General features: G+C 37.7%; 1 protein-coding gene across 2 annotated transcripts in view; it reads right to left on the bottom strand.

Annotated features, from left to right (window-relative positions):
- MAP4K3 (mitogen-activated protein kinase kinase kinase kinase 3) overlaps positions 1 to 16,075 on the bottom strand; it is a 188,631-nt gene that overhangs the window by 113,444 nt on the left and 59,112 nt on the right. For both annotated transcript variants that reach the window (XM_065891565.1, XM_065891566.1), the window contains exon 2: positions 12,933 to 12,990. In XM_065891565.1, coding sequence (XP_065747637.1) covers positions 12,933 to 12,990 — 58 coding nt within the window. The remainder of the gene's footprint in view (positions 1 to 12,932; positions 12,991 to 16,075) is intronic.

Here is a 16,075-nt window from a genome sequence, read left to right as displayed (position 1 = left end):
GAACTCTAATATCCTTCTTTAAAAAAAAATTGTTTTTATTGAAGTAGAGTTGATTTACAGTGCTGTGCCAATCTCTGCTGTACAGCAAAGTGACTCAGTTATACACACATACACATTCTTTTCCTAATACCCTTCTCAATATGCCTCTTCACTGGTCTCCCTGTTTCCAGTACTGACACATTTCAGTACATTCGCCACATTACTGCCTGTTATCTTTTAAAACACAGACTAAGTATTAGTCTTCTCTCTAATAACCTTCAGTGACCCACAGCTCTAGACATTCTGGCATGAAATAGAAGGTATCATGGTACACAATCTGGCCCTAAGTATCTTTCTGGCTTACATCCTTTATGACCCACTCCCATCCTGGACCATGCCCCCCATTTTCCCACAAGATACTTTAGTGCCAGCATCATCAGACTTCAACTTTCTCCAGTGTAACAGAAAAACAAAACTCTGTAAAGTGAAAGACAGAGGAGGTAAATTAACTCTGATGGGGCAACCAAAAAGAGGTGTGAACAGACAGTGTATACTTTACACACACTGTCATTAAAATGATAAACTTCAGGGTCTGTTCTTTGTGGGAGGTGTTTAAAGATGCACTGACTATCCAGTGGCCTAAATGTCAACAGCACCAACATCAGCAAGAAAAACAAGAGGCTGTTTAAATTAAATTCAAAACATTTTATCACCTCCAAAGGTGACCGCATACCCACTAAGCAGTCACTTCCCATCCCCCTCTCCCCAGAGCCCCTGGCAACAACAAATCTGCTTTCTGTGTCTACGGATTTACTTGTGCTGTATATTTCACATAAATGGAAATACACAGTATGTGACCTATTGTGTTTGGCTTCTTTCATTTAGCATAACGTTTCCGAGGTTAACCATTTTGTAGCATTTATCAATATGCATGACATAAATTTTACAAGCAGCGTTATTTGTAAATGTAATGTATTGGAACCAACCTAGAGGCTCACACATAGAACAGTGACTGATTCATATGATGGAGTATTATGCAGAATGAGAATTAATGTGGAATGATTTCCCAGACAGACTGTTAAGTGAAAAGGGCAAAATTCAAAGGGATAGCTATAGTATGCTACCTTTTGTAAAAGAAAAGAAGAGAAAATAAGAAAATATTCATGTATCTGCTCATTTGGGTAAACAAAACAAAACATGGAAAGGATAAATCTGAGACCAAAAGTAGTGGTTATCCACAGCGGATGAGTGGGAATAGGATAAAAAAAGATAAAAGAATGACACTTCCCTGAATCATGTTTAAGTTGCACATACTTAAAAAAATACTCTAAAAGAAATAAAATCAAAGATGAAGGAGGCATCCCCAAAATGAATACAAACAGAAACAAATAAATTGGTCATGTATCATGGGTTGAAATGTGTCCCCCCAAAAGATATGCTGAACTGAACCTCCAGTACTTGTGAACGTGATCCTATTTGGAAACAGGGTCTTGCTGTAATCATGCTAAAATGAGGCCTTTCTGGTAGTCTCTAGGACTGGTGTTCTCATATGAAGGGGAAATTTGGACACAGGGTGTTTGCTCTGTGATGACAGAGGCAGAGACCGGAACCACCTATAAGCCAAGGGATGCCAAGGGTTGCTGGCCATCACCAGAAGCTAGAGAAGCAGGGAACATATTTCTCAGGGTTCTCAGAAAGAACCAACTCTGCTGACGCCTTGATTTCCAACTTGTAGCCTCCATAACTGTTAGAGGATAAATTTCTGTTGTCTCAAGCCACCTAGTTTGTGCTACTTTGTTATGGCAGCCTGGAAACTAATACACCAGACAAATTTCAACAGAATAACATAAGCAATTTTCAAAGGGAGAGACACAAGGAGAACCAGATTTTAGAACACTATACGTCCTCAGCCTAGAGATAAATATTCTAAACAAACGATGACCTCCAGTTAGTAGCTGAGTTCTCAGAGGCATAGGTTAACAATTCTGAAATTACTTTTATGTTCAAGGATTAAGCAAGTAAGTAAATATACTACCGATAATGGAAACCAGGTTTCTCTCTGTTGGAGAAGGAAGTTACACATATGGAAAGAAAAGAGAGAATGAACTTTATGGTGTTACACTGGTATTGGAGGTATAAGCATGAAGTCATAGTTTTCGATAAACACAGATGGGGGGTAGGGAAGGGAGAGGTGTGTGGGTATGTACATATTTATGTGTGCATACATACATCTATTTCCTGGCTCTATCCCTTAAGAGAACCTAGTGGAAACTATGCATCAGTAGCAATAAACAGACCTAGCATTCAAAACAAAGGCTCAGGAACTCTTTCAGATTAAAAAACAAACAAACAAAAAAACTGAAGAGACCTGGCAACTGAGTGCAACACATTATCCCAGATTTTCTTTTTCCTAAAAAGGTATTATTGGGGCAACTGACAAAATCTGAATAAGGTCTGTGGATTAAATAACAGCCCTGTAGCAGCATTAATTTCCTGATTTTGATGACTGTCCTGTTATGTAAGGCAATGAACGACATTTCATTGCTCTAACGAAATACACACTAAAGTATGCAGGAGAAGAGGGTATCTTTAAGTGGATAAGATAAGGAAAAGATAAAGCAAATGTAGCAAATATTAATATTGAGAAATCTTGATGAAATATTGAAATTCTTTGTACTACTCTTTCAACTTTTCCCCTAAAGTCTGAAATTATGTTAAATAAAAACTATAGGGCTTCCCTGGTGGCACAGTGGTTAAGAATCCCCCTGCCAATTCAGGGGACACGGGTTCGAGCCCTGGTCCGGGAAGATCCTACATGCCGTGGAGCAGCTAAGCCCATACGCCACAACTACTGAGCCTGCACTCTAGAGCCCGCGAGCCACAACTACTGAAGCCTGCGCGCCACAACTACTGAAGCCCGCACGCCTAGAGCCCGTGCTCCACAACAAGAGAAGCCACTGCAATGAGAAGCCCATGCACCACAACGAAGAGTAGCCCCCACTCGCCACAACTAGAGAAAGCCCGCGCGCAGCAACGAAGACCCAATGCAGCCAAAAATAATAAATAAAATAAATTTTAAAAAACTATAAAAACTTAAAATTTAATTTAACATTGAAAATAAATGAATAATGAGCTCTATAGTAGACAGGCAAACTTTCAAAAAATATTGCCGGAGAACTGGGAATTATTCTAAAAATTCCAGGAAGCATCTGTAAAGCAACATACATAATAGCACAGGCTCTAGGGAGACATAAACCTGGATTTAAATTTGCTTCTCTGTCATACAGCCCTAGGCAAATTACTTAATCTTTCTGTGCCTCTATCCTGTGAGATGGGGATGATAATACCATACCTACTGCACAGCATTTGTTACTGTGAGGATTACTGTGAAACAATGCATATGAAGAGCTTAGTACAGGGTCTGGCACACTGTCCTAAGCAAGTATCCAAAAAGTGGATGCTGTGACTTTTATCACCATTAGTGTTGCTGTTGCAGTTGTTATGTGGATATGTGAATTTAAGAAAAATAATTCTACCATCTGGAAAAACACTAATAAGAAAGTGGATTCCTGGGACTTCCCTGCTGGTGCAGTGGTTAAGAACCTGCCTGCCAATGCAGGGGACAGGTTCGAGCCCTGGTCCGGGAAGACCCCACATGCCGCGGAGCAGCTAAGTCCATGCACCACAACTACTGAGCCTGTACTCTAGAGCCCGTGAGCCACAACAAGAGAAGCCACCGCAATGAGAAGCCCGCGCACCGCAACGAAGAGTAGCCCCTGCTCGCTGCAGCTAGAGAAAGCCCGCGCATAGCAACGAAGACCCAACACAGCCAAAAATAAATAAATATTTAAAAAAAGAAAGTGGATTCCTGTTAAGCCAAGTTCTGCACATCATCATTATTTTCTACTGATTTCTGGACCCGTTTGAATTCTGCTGCCAAATTCTCCCCTGTACCTCCTCTGACATAGAAAGCAAACTCAATATGATAGCTGTGTTTCCCCTAGTTTTTAATTTTAGAAGGACCTGTCAGTACTTCAGAGCCTATTAATGTTACTTATATACATGACACCTATAGACTTTTAAGACTAAATATGTATATATCAAAGATCCAAACTAAACATATAAAAAGGGTTAATTTGTTTACCTGGAGATTGATTTTATTTTGTCTTACAAATAATAAATATTTTTCTCCATTTTCTCCAGCAAGTAGGATGGGTATGCTCAAGTTGCTTTGTTCCACAAAGTATAAGAACTCTAGGAACAGAACTCGTAAGTTGTGGGGTTTTTTGAACATAAAAAAATGTTTTCACATAAAAAATAATCATTCTGGATGTTTTAGTTTATCATATACAATATTCATTCAGTAAAATATTTACCAAACATTTATGTGCATAGAGCTGTACAATGTCTCAAGGTTATAATTAAGAGACAAAGCCTCCTCCGTCGAGGATTTTATAGTCTACTGTAGACATAATATTTAAGTTCAAAAAAGGCAATTTCCTGAACTTTATTTCACTGTACATGAGTAGTAACTGAAAGAAGGTAAGTTTAAGGAAATAATTTTATAAGCTTGCCTCATTCAACAGCCCCCAGAGTATCACAAAGAAAAGTCTAACACCCAAAGCACGTTCAGTATGTCTAGCAGCTCTATGGCATGTGTAAGAGTGTATGCGTGTGTACTGCAGGGAGAGGTGGGGGAGTGGATAGTAAGAGAGAGGATTAAGTCAGTAGACAATATAAGAAATCAGTTGTTGCATTTGTTTTCTAAAACAAGAAAACATAATAGCTTATTTTATTCACTTTAATTGCACATCAATGTATTTATAACAATTTTAAGTCCCTATTAATAAAAATTACAGCTATTTTAAGTACTTCAAATACATTAAACTACTTAATTTTTACAACAACCCTATGAGGTAGGAACTATTACTGCCCCTACTTTGCAGAAAGGAAAAATAGGTAGAGAGGTTAATAATCTTCCAAGGTCACACAGTTTACTATGATGGAGCCTCAATCTTAATCAAAGCACTCTGGGTCCAAAGTCCACATTCTTTTTTTTTTTTTTTTTTTGCGGTACGCGAGCCTCTCACCGCTGTGGCCTTTCCCGTTGCGGAGCACAGGCTCCGGACGCGCAGGCCCAGCGGCCACGGCTCACGGGCCCAGCCACTCCGCGGCACGTGGGATCTTCCCGGACTGGGGCACGAACCCGCGTTCCCCTGCATCGGCAGGCGGACCCCCAACCACTGCACCACCAGGGAAGCCCAAAGTCCACATTCTTAACCACTACGCTATATGCTCTCTCTTTGACTTCCACTACCCATCGTAGAAGCGATTAAGTTTCAAACTAAGCACTTATTTAGTAACTTTAACTTTTCAGGACATAAATGAGAACCAGGCACGGACAAAAAGTACGTTGAGAAGGTAAAAGAGATGACTCAAAGTTCAAAGGCAAGTTCTTCTGATAAGCTCACAGCATATTCACTTTTTCATTAGATGCAATTCTAACAAATCTGATTGTCCAATCTCCTGGCCAACAACACAACAGAAACAGGAGACAGAGGAGGCACAGACTTCAAAATCAAGAAATGTGCCTTACCATTTATCTTAATGTATGTCAGTAAATGTTTACCGACCTAAAGAGAAGCAACAAGGGAATTCCCTGGCAGTCCAGTGGTTAGGACTCCACAAGCTGCTCAGCGTGGCCAAAAAAAAGCAACTAGTGACACGGAGAGAGGGGGAAATGTTATTGTCGTTCAGTCACTGTCATTTAGAGCCTTTTTCTGAGAGGCACCACAATATTTCTCTTTGTCATGAGCTGCTGAGGACAACTTATAACCATTGGTTACATTACGATAACTACACTACTCTCAGTATGTTATTTGAGGTGAAATGCATTTGAGAAATATTCACAAACACAATGGTTAAAACAATTTTTGCAATTTAAAGAGGATTTTAGAAAACTCATCTTTATGGAATCCTTTATTTTCCGATGTCATTGAGTATCTTACATTATTGTATCTATCTCTGATATCCAAACAATATGTCATTATCAATCATTATGTTAATCTTCATCAGGTTCTATAAAAAATATTCTTTGCAACAACCTACCTCAGGAACAAGTATTATTTTAAAGGCTAGCTTCAGTGTGGTATTGGCAACAAAATAAATAGGCAAGTCCTTAAATTAAAACAGAAAGCCCAGAAGAGAACCAATTATACCAAAGAGCTAGATTTAACTATTTGAGAAAAAAAAATTAAGTTCGATTTATACTTCACATCATACATCAAACTAATTCTACATGGATCTAAGATCTAAATGTTAAAAAAAAAAAGTACAACGAAAGTCAAAAGTTTATATGTGTATATAAAATATACACATACGTATAAATAAACAGTGGGATTGGCAAGCCTTTCAAAGCATAAAGCTTTGATAACCGTGTCCTATAGTTCAAAAGGAAAATGGGCACAATCAGGTAATAACCAATCTTTCCACTATCAATTCCGTCCTCCTACCTGCTTATATACTCATCCTCTGCCTTATCTCCTGTTAAAATGAATCAAGTCTCCTTGCTCTTAGACTTACGCCTTGGATCCTGTCTCTTTTCATTTTCTCGGACTTTATTCCTGGAGTTATCTGCATTAGCTTCTGCAACATCTATTTCTTCTTCTCTACTGGTTTATTCTCACTGCACTGGCACAAAACATAACTGAGTATCATGTATTCTAGAAAAACCTTCCAGAAACTCCAGGTCCCACTCCAGCTAATGCCCCATTTCTCTGCTAATCTTTTCAGCAAAACGCCTTGAGAGGAGAATCTTTCTTGCTATCTTCACTTCCTTTCCTCTCATTCTCTCCTTAACCACTAATCTGATTTATCAAAGTCATCAAAACCAATGCCCAATTCTCAATCCTCATCTTACTCCACATCTCTCAGCACCATCTGACACAGTTTAATCTCCCTCCTGCCTGGAAGACTTTCTTCTAAGGCTTCACTAACAAAACCCTCAGCAGATATTTCTCCTACCTAATTTGTTACCTGTTTTCAAGTTTTCTTTGCCGGGGCCTCCTCCTCTAGCAGACCTCTAGTATGGAAATCACCCAGGGTTACAACCTGGGCCATCCTTCTCTATCTCTCCTTTCTTTTCAGGTAACCTCATCTACTTCCACGGCTTCATGGACGACCTACACGCTGATGACCCTCAAATCTGTATGTGTAACCTAACTTCTCCTAAAGCTCCAGATGCATCTGTCAAACTGCCTATTCAACATCTCCAACTAGATATCTAGCAGATGCCTAAAACATACATAATAAATAGAGGATTACTGGTTCCATCCACACTTCAAGTCTTCCCCATGTCAGTAAACAGTACCTAAAGTATCACCCAGTTGCTCAGGCCAAAAATCCTCCAAAAGCTTTCCACTGAGCTTCAAGTAAAATCTAACCTCCTTACCACAGTGCCCAAGGCCATCTATAACCTAGTCCCTGACTAGCTTTCCAGCCCCCTTGCACACCCTGCTCCCACTGGCTCACAATGATCCAGCCATACAGGCCTTCTCTCTGTCCTCAGCCTTGCAGCACTCATTCTTGTCTCAGAGTCACTGCACTTGCCCTTGACCACCTAGAATGCTCTCCCCCCAACACTGTCCCATGACTATTGTCTTCTCATCGTTCAAGTCTCAACCCAAATGCCACCTGCTCTGAAGGTCTCCCTTAACCACACTGGCTAAAGTAGCCTCTGGCCACTTTCAACAATACCTTATTTTAGTTCATGAATTATCTTATCTGTTTACATGTTTCCTGTCACTTTGAACTAAAATATAAGCTTCTCAAGGGTAAGAGTCTGCCTTATTTACCACTATGTGCCCAGCACCTAGACCAATGCCTGGCACGTAGCAGACAATGAAAAAATATTTGTTAAATGACTGACACAAACAAGCTCTTCATAAAATAAAAATAAAAGGCCAAGAAGTATATGGGGAAAAAAGATACCTAATCACTGGAAGACAGAGAAATGTTAATTAACAGTAAGACATCAGTTTTTGATCAACAGTAAAGATTTTATTATAATGATATCCTTTTGTGGGCAAAGGTATAGGAAAAAAAACAAAAAACAAAAAATCAAACCCTGGAAATGTCAGGCATAATCCCTAGTATATGTCAAAACTCCTAAAAATGTACATATCCTCTGACCAGCTAATTAATTTATCATGACAAAATAATCATATGTACAAGGACAAAAGATGTCCTCATAGGTACATGATACATAATAAATAGAGGTACATGGTTTATAATTGTAAAAACTTAAGTGTTATAATCATTAGGGACTGATTAAACAGCTACAATTTATACTGCTGAATACTATGCAGCCGACTAAAGAATGGTGGTGTAGAAATACTAACAGAAAAAATTCATGAAATGCTTTTCAAATGAAAAGAAAATGTAAAAAATCAACCCATTTATGGATAAAACACACTCATGTACATATCCATGCGTTTGCATCTTTGGTAGGCAATGGCCAGGCCAGCTACAGATCTGAGGACATAGTAAGAAATGGAACACAAAACTACTGAACAGTGTCACAACGAATAATTGCCTTTTCTAAGAAGAGTTACACCACTCGCTGAGTATTGATGCTGTCCCTCCGCAAGCCTGACAGCATAAATGGCAGCAAGCCAGGTGTTTTGTGGTTGACAAATCACTCACTGCACGGACTACCAGTCTGGGTCACCTCTGAGGACCTGGGGAAGCACTGGGGAGCTGTGCCCACTCATGGTATTCTTCTCTTACTTATCCTTTGCAATGCCTGTTTACCGGTTCAGCAGTAAGCATGCAAATCAAGCTGATCTCAGTACATTCTTATCCATCTCTGAACTCTGCCCGGCCCTTTGTGGTCTGCGTAGCTAAGCGTGTGTGTCTCTGTGTGTGCAGTATACATGTTAGGTGTTTGTACAGGCACACCTCAGAGATGTTGTGGGTTGAGTTCCAGAAGACTGCAATAAAGCAAGTCACACTAATTTCTTGGTTTCCCAGTACATATGAAAGTTATGTTTACACTAACTGTAGTCTATTAAGCAATAGCATTATATCTATAAAAAAAGTACATACCTTAATTTAAAAATACTTTATTGCTAAAAAATGCTAACCATCATCTGAGCCTTCGGCAAGTTGTAATCTTTTTGCCATTAACATCACTGATCACAGATGACCATAACAAGTTATACTAATAATGAAAATGTTTGAATTATGGGAATTGCCAAAATGTGACACAGTGATACCAAGTGAGCAAAAGCTACTGGAAAAATGGTGCCAACAGACTTGCTCAATGCAGGATCACCACAAACCTTCAATTTGTAAAAAACACAGTATTTGTGAAGCACAGTAAAGTGAAGCCCAATAAAACTAGGTATGCCTGTACATAAATACACAAAAAAATCTGGAGAAAATCACTAAAAGTCAAGTGTTTATAGAGGTGGCAGAATGATGAATGATGTTTAGCTTCTTCTTCTTGTTTAATTGTATTTTTTTAACTTTTATTACAATGATCAAACATTGTCTTTGCAACTTAAGTTAAAAAATGTTATACACTGATGCTTAATCAAAGAACAATTGAGAAAGTCAAATCTAAATTAAAGCCACAGGAATAAGATTAGAAGCCCCAGTGAGATACTTAGACCAAATTCACACTTAAGTAAACAATTTTGTCCAAATGTCCAAAGAAGTTTTCATCTAGCTTCACGTTCAAACTGGATATCAGTTATAAAGAAAAGGAGGGGAAAAAAAAAAAAACCACAACTTTGGATGCAAATTCTTAAAATCATTCCCACTACACTTGACTATTTCAGATTTAGTTTGTTTTTCAAAATGCCAAAGACTGGATATCAGAATTGTAATTTAGAAAAATGAGAACATAATACCACCAACAAAGCTGTCCTCTTCCACCACATGCCAAATCAAACCTGAATCTTACCAGTCTTCTAGAACTAACCACTAACTCACAGAAGAACACACTAAATGATCCTACAGGGGGGCAGCTGGCAAAACCCCGACTGAGGGAAAATCCTACAGGACAAATAACCAAGTTTCTTCAAACAAACAAAAGGCAAAGAAAAAGACAAACAGAGATGAAGGCATAACCTATGGATATAAAAGAAATTTGAGACACATCAACTAATTACAATGTGTGAAACTTATTTGTTATTAAGAAGCTATTATTAATATTGTAAGAGACTACAATGGTATTGTGGTTATTTTTTATAACTGTATTAAGGCATATTTTAAAATCATGTAATTCATCCATATCAAGTGCATAATTCAATGATTTTTTTTTAGTAAATTCACCAAGTTCACTATAAATCAGTTTTAGAATATTTTCATTATCCAATAAGATCCCTCATGCCCATTAATTATTAATCCTCCTGCCACCTACACCAGCCCACGAATCCACTTTCTGACTCTGTAGATTTGCCTTTTCTAAACATTTCACATAAATGGAATCATATAATATGTAGTCTCTTTTATCTGGCTTCTTTCACTTTACATGTTTTTAAGGTTCATTTATGTCACAGCATGTATCAACAGTTTGTTTCTTTTTATTGCTGAACAGCATTCCACTGTATGGACACATTTTGTCTATTCAGTTACCAGTTTATGGGCAGTTAGGTTGTTTCCAGCTTCTGTCTATTATGAATAACACTGTTGTGAACATTTGTGTGTGAAAGTTGTTGTGTGGGTAGATACACAAGAGTGGAACTGCTATGTCATTATGGCAAATTAAGAAACTTTTAAAGAAACTCTTAAAGTGCTTTAGATATATTAGCTTACTTAATCCTTACAACAACCTTAAGAGGAAGTTACTATTATTATCCCCATTTTAGGGATGAGGAAACAGAGGTCCATCCGAAAAGCTTAAGCAATGTGGTCAAGCCAGACTAGAATCAAAGTAGTCTGGCTTTGGAGTCTGTGCACTTAACCACTATGCCATATACTTCAAGCTCACCAACAAGTTAAACATTTCTCACAGGATATAAACAAATTAAAATAAAGAAATTAAACGGAAAAATTCAGGAGGAATTCCTTGGCGGTCCAATGGTTAGGACTCCGGGTTCCACTGCAGGGGGCCGGGGTTCAATCCCTGGTCGGGGAACTAAGATCCTGCAAGCCACACACGCAGCCAAAAAAAAAATTCAGGTGACTTCTATGAACACACAAGTAGGGAATCCAATATAAACTAAATTTAAGTGTATAACTAATAACATATATGGTAGTAACTCTTGTTATCTCTGAGTGGCAGAATAGGAATAAGCTTTTTTCATTTAATTGTGTTTTATTTTATTACAACGATCTATATATACAAGGCAGTGTTCAAGATGAACATAACACAAAAAACTCACTAATCAGTAAACAAATGACTTGATGAACAATAAGATTTTAAGTTCCTAATTTTTTAAAGGAAATTTTAAGATGTCCTGAATGTGTACTATGCACCGACGCCAAGCTGAGTGCTGTGGACATAAATTTGATTAAAACTTAGGAACAAAGAAAGACGACTCTGGAAGCACAGCTGTGGTAAGTGGTATTCCAGAGCTATTCCTGCAGGAGTCATCTTAGTCAGGGCAGGGGTCAGGGGAGGAAGGCTTCCTGAAAGAGGAGGCACTAAACTGATTTGAAGGAATGATGTATGTACATACTGCTACCAGTTAGAGACTACTTCATCAATAACATAGCCACTTCTTAATGATTAAAAATGGAGGCCCTGCTTCAAATGTCAAACCTTTAATTTCTTTCTTAACCTCAGATTTTGTCAATTTCAAATTTCCGCTAAACAACAGGAGATTCAGAGAACAGAAAAAGCTTTGTCATGTGATGCTAGAATATAATTAGAATATAAAAAATCTGTAAATACCTGTAACTTAAAAAGTATTTTTTTAATTCATTATATTTGAGTGTGGTTTGATCACAGTCAGTCAACACATCCTTCAAACTTCATCTTAATAGCACTTCTAAAAAGTCTACTGATGATCTAAATCAGGGGTGGGCAAACTATAAGCGCAGGTGGCCTGGTTTGCTAAGAATGGTTTTTCAGCAAAGAATGGTTTTTATATTTTAGGAGGATGAAAAGAGAGAGGGAGGAAGAGAGAGAGAACTGTATACAGAGACTACCTGTGGTCCAAAAAGCCTAAAATATTTTACTATCTCAGCTTTCATAGAAAAAGTTGCCTACACTTAAAAAAAAAAGAAAATTACTGGATGTATTTGTGCCCATACTGAAAGACACCCTCAGAAAGGTACTATCATCGCCGTGGAACTCAGTCTAGACACTAGTACATTTACTTACTTATGGTGGGAGGGAGAAAAAGAGGGAAGGGTATGTTTGCAGGGAGTGGGGGGAATTCAGGGATAGAATACAGTTGAAGCAGATGAAAAATATGGAGCAGTCCTAGGGGCTTGACAAGCTACTAAAGGTGGAAGGTAGCTATTACAATCTTGACGACCTGTGAAATGTGAGAGCTAGGTTTATTGAGGAAACCGAGACTCAGAGCTTAAGTTACCTGCCCAAGTTCACAGAGCAAGACAGTGGGACACGAAGAGCTGGACTACAACCAGCAAATTTCAGTCCCATTCTTTCTACTGCGTCACACTGCCCCTCATCACTGGACAGTGTTAACCTGGAAATACACCACTAACGACATGTGACAAGGGAGCTCAACTGCGTCCAGAAGGAACAAAGTCTCCTCAAGAACTCCCCTCCCTCCCGCGATTATTAGCTATTTTTCAGGGAAGAACTGGGCAACATGTCTACAGGTCTCAAAGAGGTGAAGGAAAGAGTAGACACTAGTCCTATTTGCCAGATGTTGGGAACAACAAGAGAAGGTTGACCAAACATCATTAAAACAAGCCTGAAAGCTATCCAGTGGCTGAGAGCAATAAGAAACACCAAATTTCAATGAAGTTACCTGGTTCCAATTTTATTACTTTAATTGCTGCCAATTCACCGGTGTTAACATTCCGTGCCTAAAGAGAAGAAAAGATAATTGTGAAAAAAGCTTTCATAAAAACTTCATAAAATGTAGTTTTAGCTTTTATTTATTTTCAATTATTCAGAAAAGTCTTTTAAAGCAAGAATTGCGAAAGTGATTTATATTTACAAAACAAACAGTATATTCTTCAAAATGAATTTCAACATTAATCTACGTATAAATTTAATAATGGTGATAATAATATTGTTAACAGAAGCACAGACCTTAGTATACATACATCAGGCACTATTCTAAGTGTTTTGGGGTTTTTTTTGCGGTATGCAGGCCTCTCACTGTTGTGGCCTCTCCCATTGCAGAGCACAGGCTCCGGACGCGCAGGCTCAGGGGCCATGGCTCACGGGCCCAGCCGCTCCGCGGCATGTGGGATCTTCCCGGACCGGGGCACGAACCCGTGTCCCCTGCATCGGCAGGCGGACTCTCAACCACTGCGCCACCAGGGAAGCCCTCTAAGTGTTTTTATATTAATTCGTTTAATCCTTACAACAATCTTATGAGGTAGGTACTAATACTATTCCCATGTTGCAGATGAGGAATCTGAAGCACCAAGAAGTTAAAGAACTTGCCAAGGCCATCTACCTAGTAAGTGACGGTGCTGGGATTCTAACCCAGGCAGTCTAACGCTAGAGTCTGAGCTTTTTTAAGCATTACATTCTACTGCCATTCATTCAAAGGTTCGTTAAAATCTTGAATTAACTAGCTTTAAACTTGTAAATTTAAAAACTTCATAATATGGAAAGCAAGCACCATTTTTAAACTGTAAAAACAACCTCCCTGCATCTGTTTAAACACACCTGATAGTACAATGAAATAAGTGCAGTTAATACAAACCAAATATATCTTTACAAGCCACATATTAAAAATAAAAATATTTTAAAAAATCAATCCATAATATTAGATTGCTGATGTTTACAGCTGTAATTATGTATAAATAAGCAGAAATTGTCTTTTGAATTTGTATAAAAGTGGCAGTTATTTTTGTCAATTTAAAATGTTTTATAACTGAATCAGAATTTTCAAAATAATATTTTAAACTATGAACTGAAACTTAATAAACTGATTTTCATATCAACCAATGAAGACCAATATATGCAATTCCCTGATCACAGAAAAATTCATTCATGTGATGAGAATAATACTTAGTTGTAACACTTCTTATTAATGGATTGGTAAAGATCAGTGAATCACCCACAAGGGATGATAACAGCATTAACATCGGAATCCTTCTAAGAATACTGGGGCATTAAAAAACAAAAAAAACCAGTTTCTAAGAAGATATATATGGGACACAGTCACTGCTGAAATATAAAATTTAACCTTTAAACTCAAAGAAGAACAAAGGTATTAAAAATACAAATTAAGAAAACATTAAAATTTTCAGGGAAAATTCATTCCTTTTGAAAAAAAATCCCCATGACTAATAAACACTTAGGATGCCAACTTATTACAGGCAGTTCAAAACAGATTTCAACATTTATTTCAAACTAAACTTAATTTCCATTATATGAGACAGACAATTCAAATAGTGCCACGTATTTATTCCCTTCCCTATGATGAGAAGGTATACACACACACACACACACACACACACACACACACACACACAGAATAGACATTCTGGGAGCATTTACTAAGGAGGATGGGGCAGAGTGTACCTGTAAAATATTCCGGATATCACATCAACGTTAGTCATAAACCTTCTCAAACACTCTCAGAATGCGTTGCCTTTCCACACTGAGAAATCTTTTCCCTATTAGGCTCCTCCTTGATACTCTGTCCGTTAACCCACATCTTTTTTAGCACTTCTCCAAATAAAATAAGACAAAACATACTACTCTCTCCAATTCTCAATTTAAAAATCTTGCTATAGTTTTGTTTTCTGTTTATTGAAAATAAACTCAGAGTATTCACTAGCAAAAAATATGAACTCAAAAGGGTGATTACTTTTACAGCTGAAATTCTGTTCCCAGCTTACCACAAGAGGGCACGATCTCTACTGACAACACAAGTTACACAAAGTGTCCAAAATGGCTGCAGTACACAATGTACTCTTCTAAAAATAGATTTATTAATGGTTACACCAGGACATATTTAACAGAAAAACTATGACAGTAAACTAGTGATAACTAGTTTACTAAAGTCAATTATTTACTATAGGCTTGACTTATGAATACAATTTTTCAAAATTTAAATCAGTCTAGAATTTTCTAAAGGATAAAAAGTTTTAAAATATTGGAATTCTCCAATATGTAACTTATTTGACAGACAAGATAAATCACAAAAAGGGAAGAAGAATAACAAAAAACCCTCAGTAAACCTGAATTTCTGAGCTTTTTCCCCAATCAAAATCCTTACATTTATTAATGGAAGATGTCCAAAGCATTATGGTTCATCAAGAATCTTGGTCCTCTGGCTAAAATAAGTCATATTTTGCTGTCTCTAAACTCACAGCAGCCAAGGTTACACACAGGTAAATTTAAAAATGAATATTAACTCTAATACTCTGTACCTGCTATTCTTTTTCCAATCACCTAGAGAAACTGATTAGGAAAAAAAATGAGAGCAAGGTAAATATTATAACATATTACCACGTATAAAGTTAAAAATTTCTAAATCAGTATCAGTAACATAAAATTTACAGATCTGTCCAGGGCAGAAAACTGAGGATACGTATTTCTCAGCTTCTAGACCCAGTCTTCTGCCACATCATTGATTTGACCACCATTCTCACATGCTCTGAAAGTGATGTTCAGATCACGTTGTTGAGTTTAAAACTCTTCAGGAGTACACACCATTGCTTTAAAGACACAAATTCAAATTCCCTATCAGAGAATTTAAATTACTTACTAAATACAGCACTTTTTATAACAGCTTTATTGGGATATAATTCACATACCATAAAGTTCACCCTTTTAATGTGTACAATGCAGCAGTTTCTAGTATATTCACATAATTATGTAACCATTATCCCTCTCTAAATTTGAAACATTTTCATCGCTCCAGAAAGAAACCCCCAGACCCATGAGCAGTCGCTCCCCTACTCCTCCCCCTCCCAGACCCTG

This window comes from Phocoena phocoena, chromosome 14, assembly GCF_963924675.1.
Source record: "Phocoena phocoena chromosome 14, mPhoPho1.1, whole genome shotgun sequence".
In the NCBI taxonomy this organism is placed as follows: domain Eukaryota; kingdom Metazoa; phylum Chordata; class Mammalia; order Artiodactyla; family Phocoenidae; genus Phocoena; species Phocoena phocoena.
Note: the sequence above shows the minus strand (reverse complement) of the source record. Positions and strands in the feature narration are given on the sequence as shown.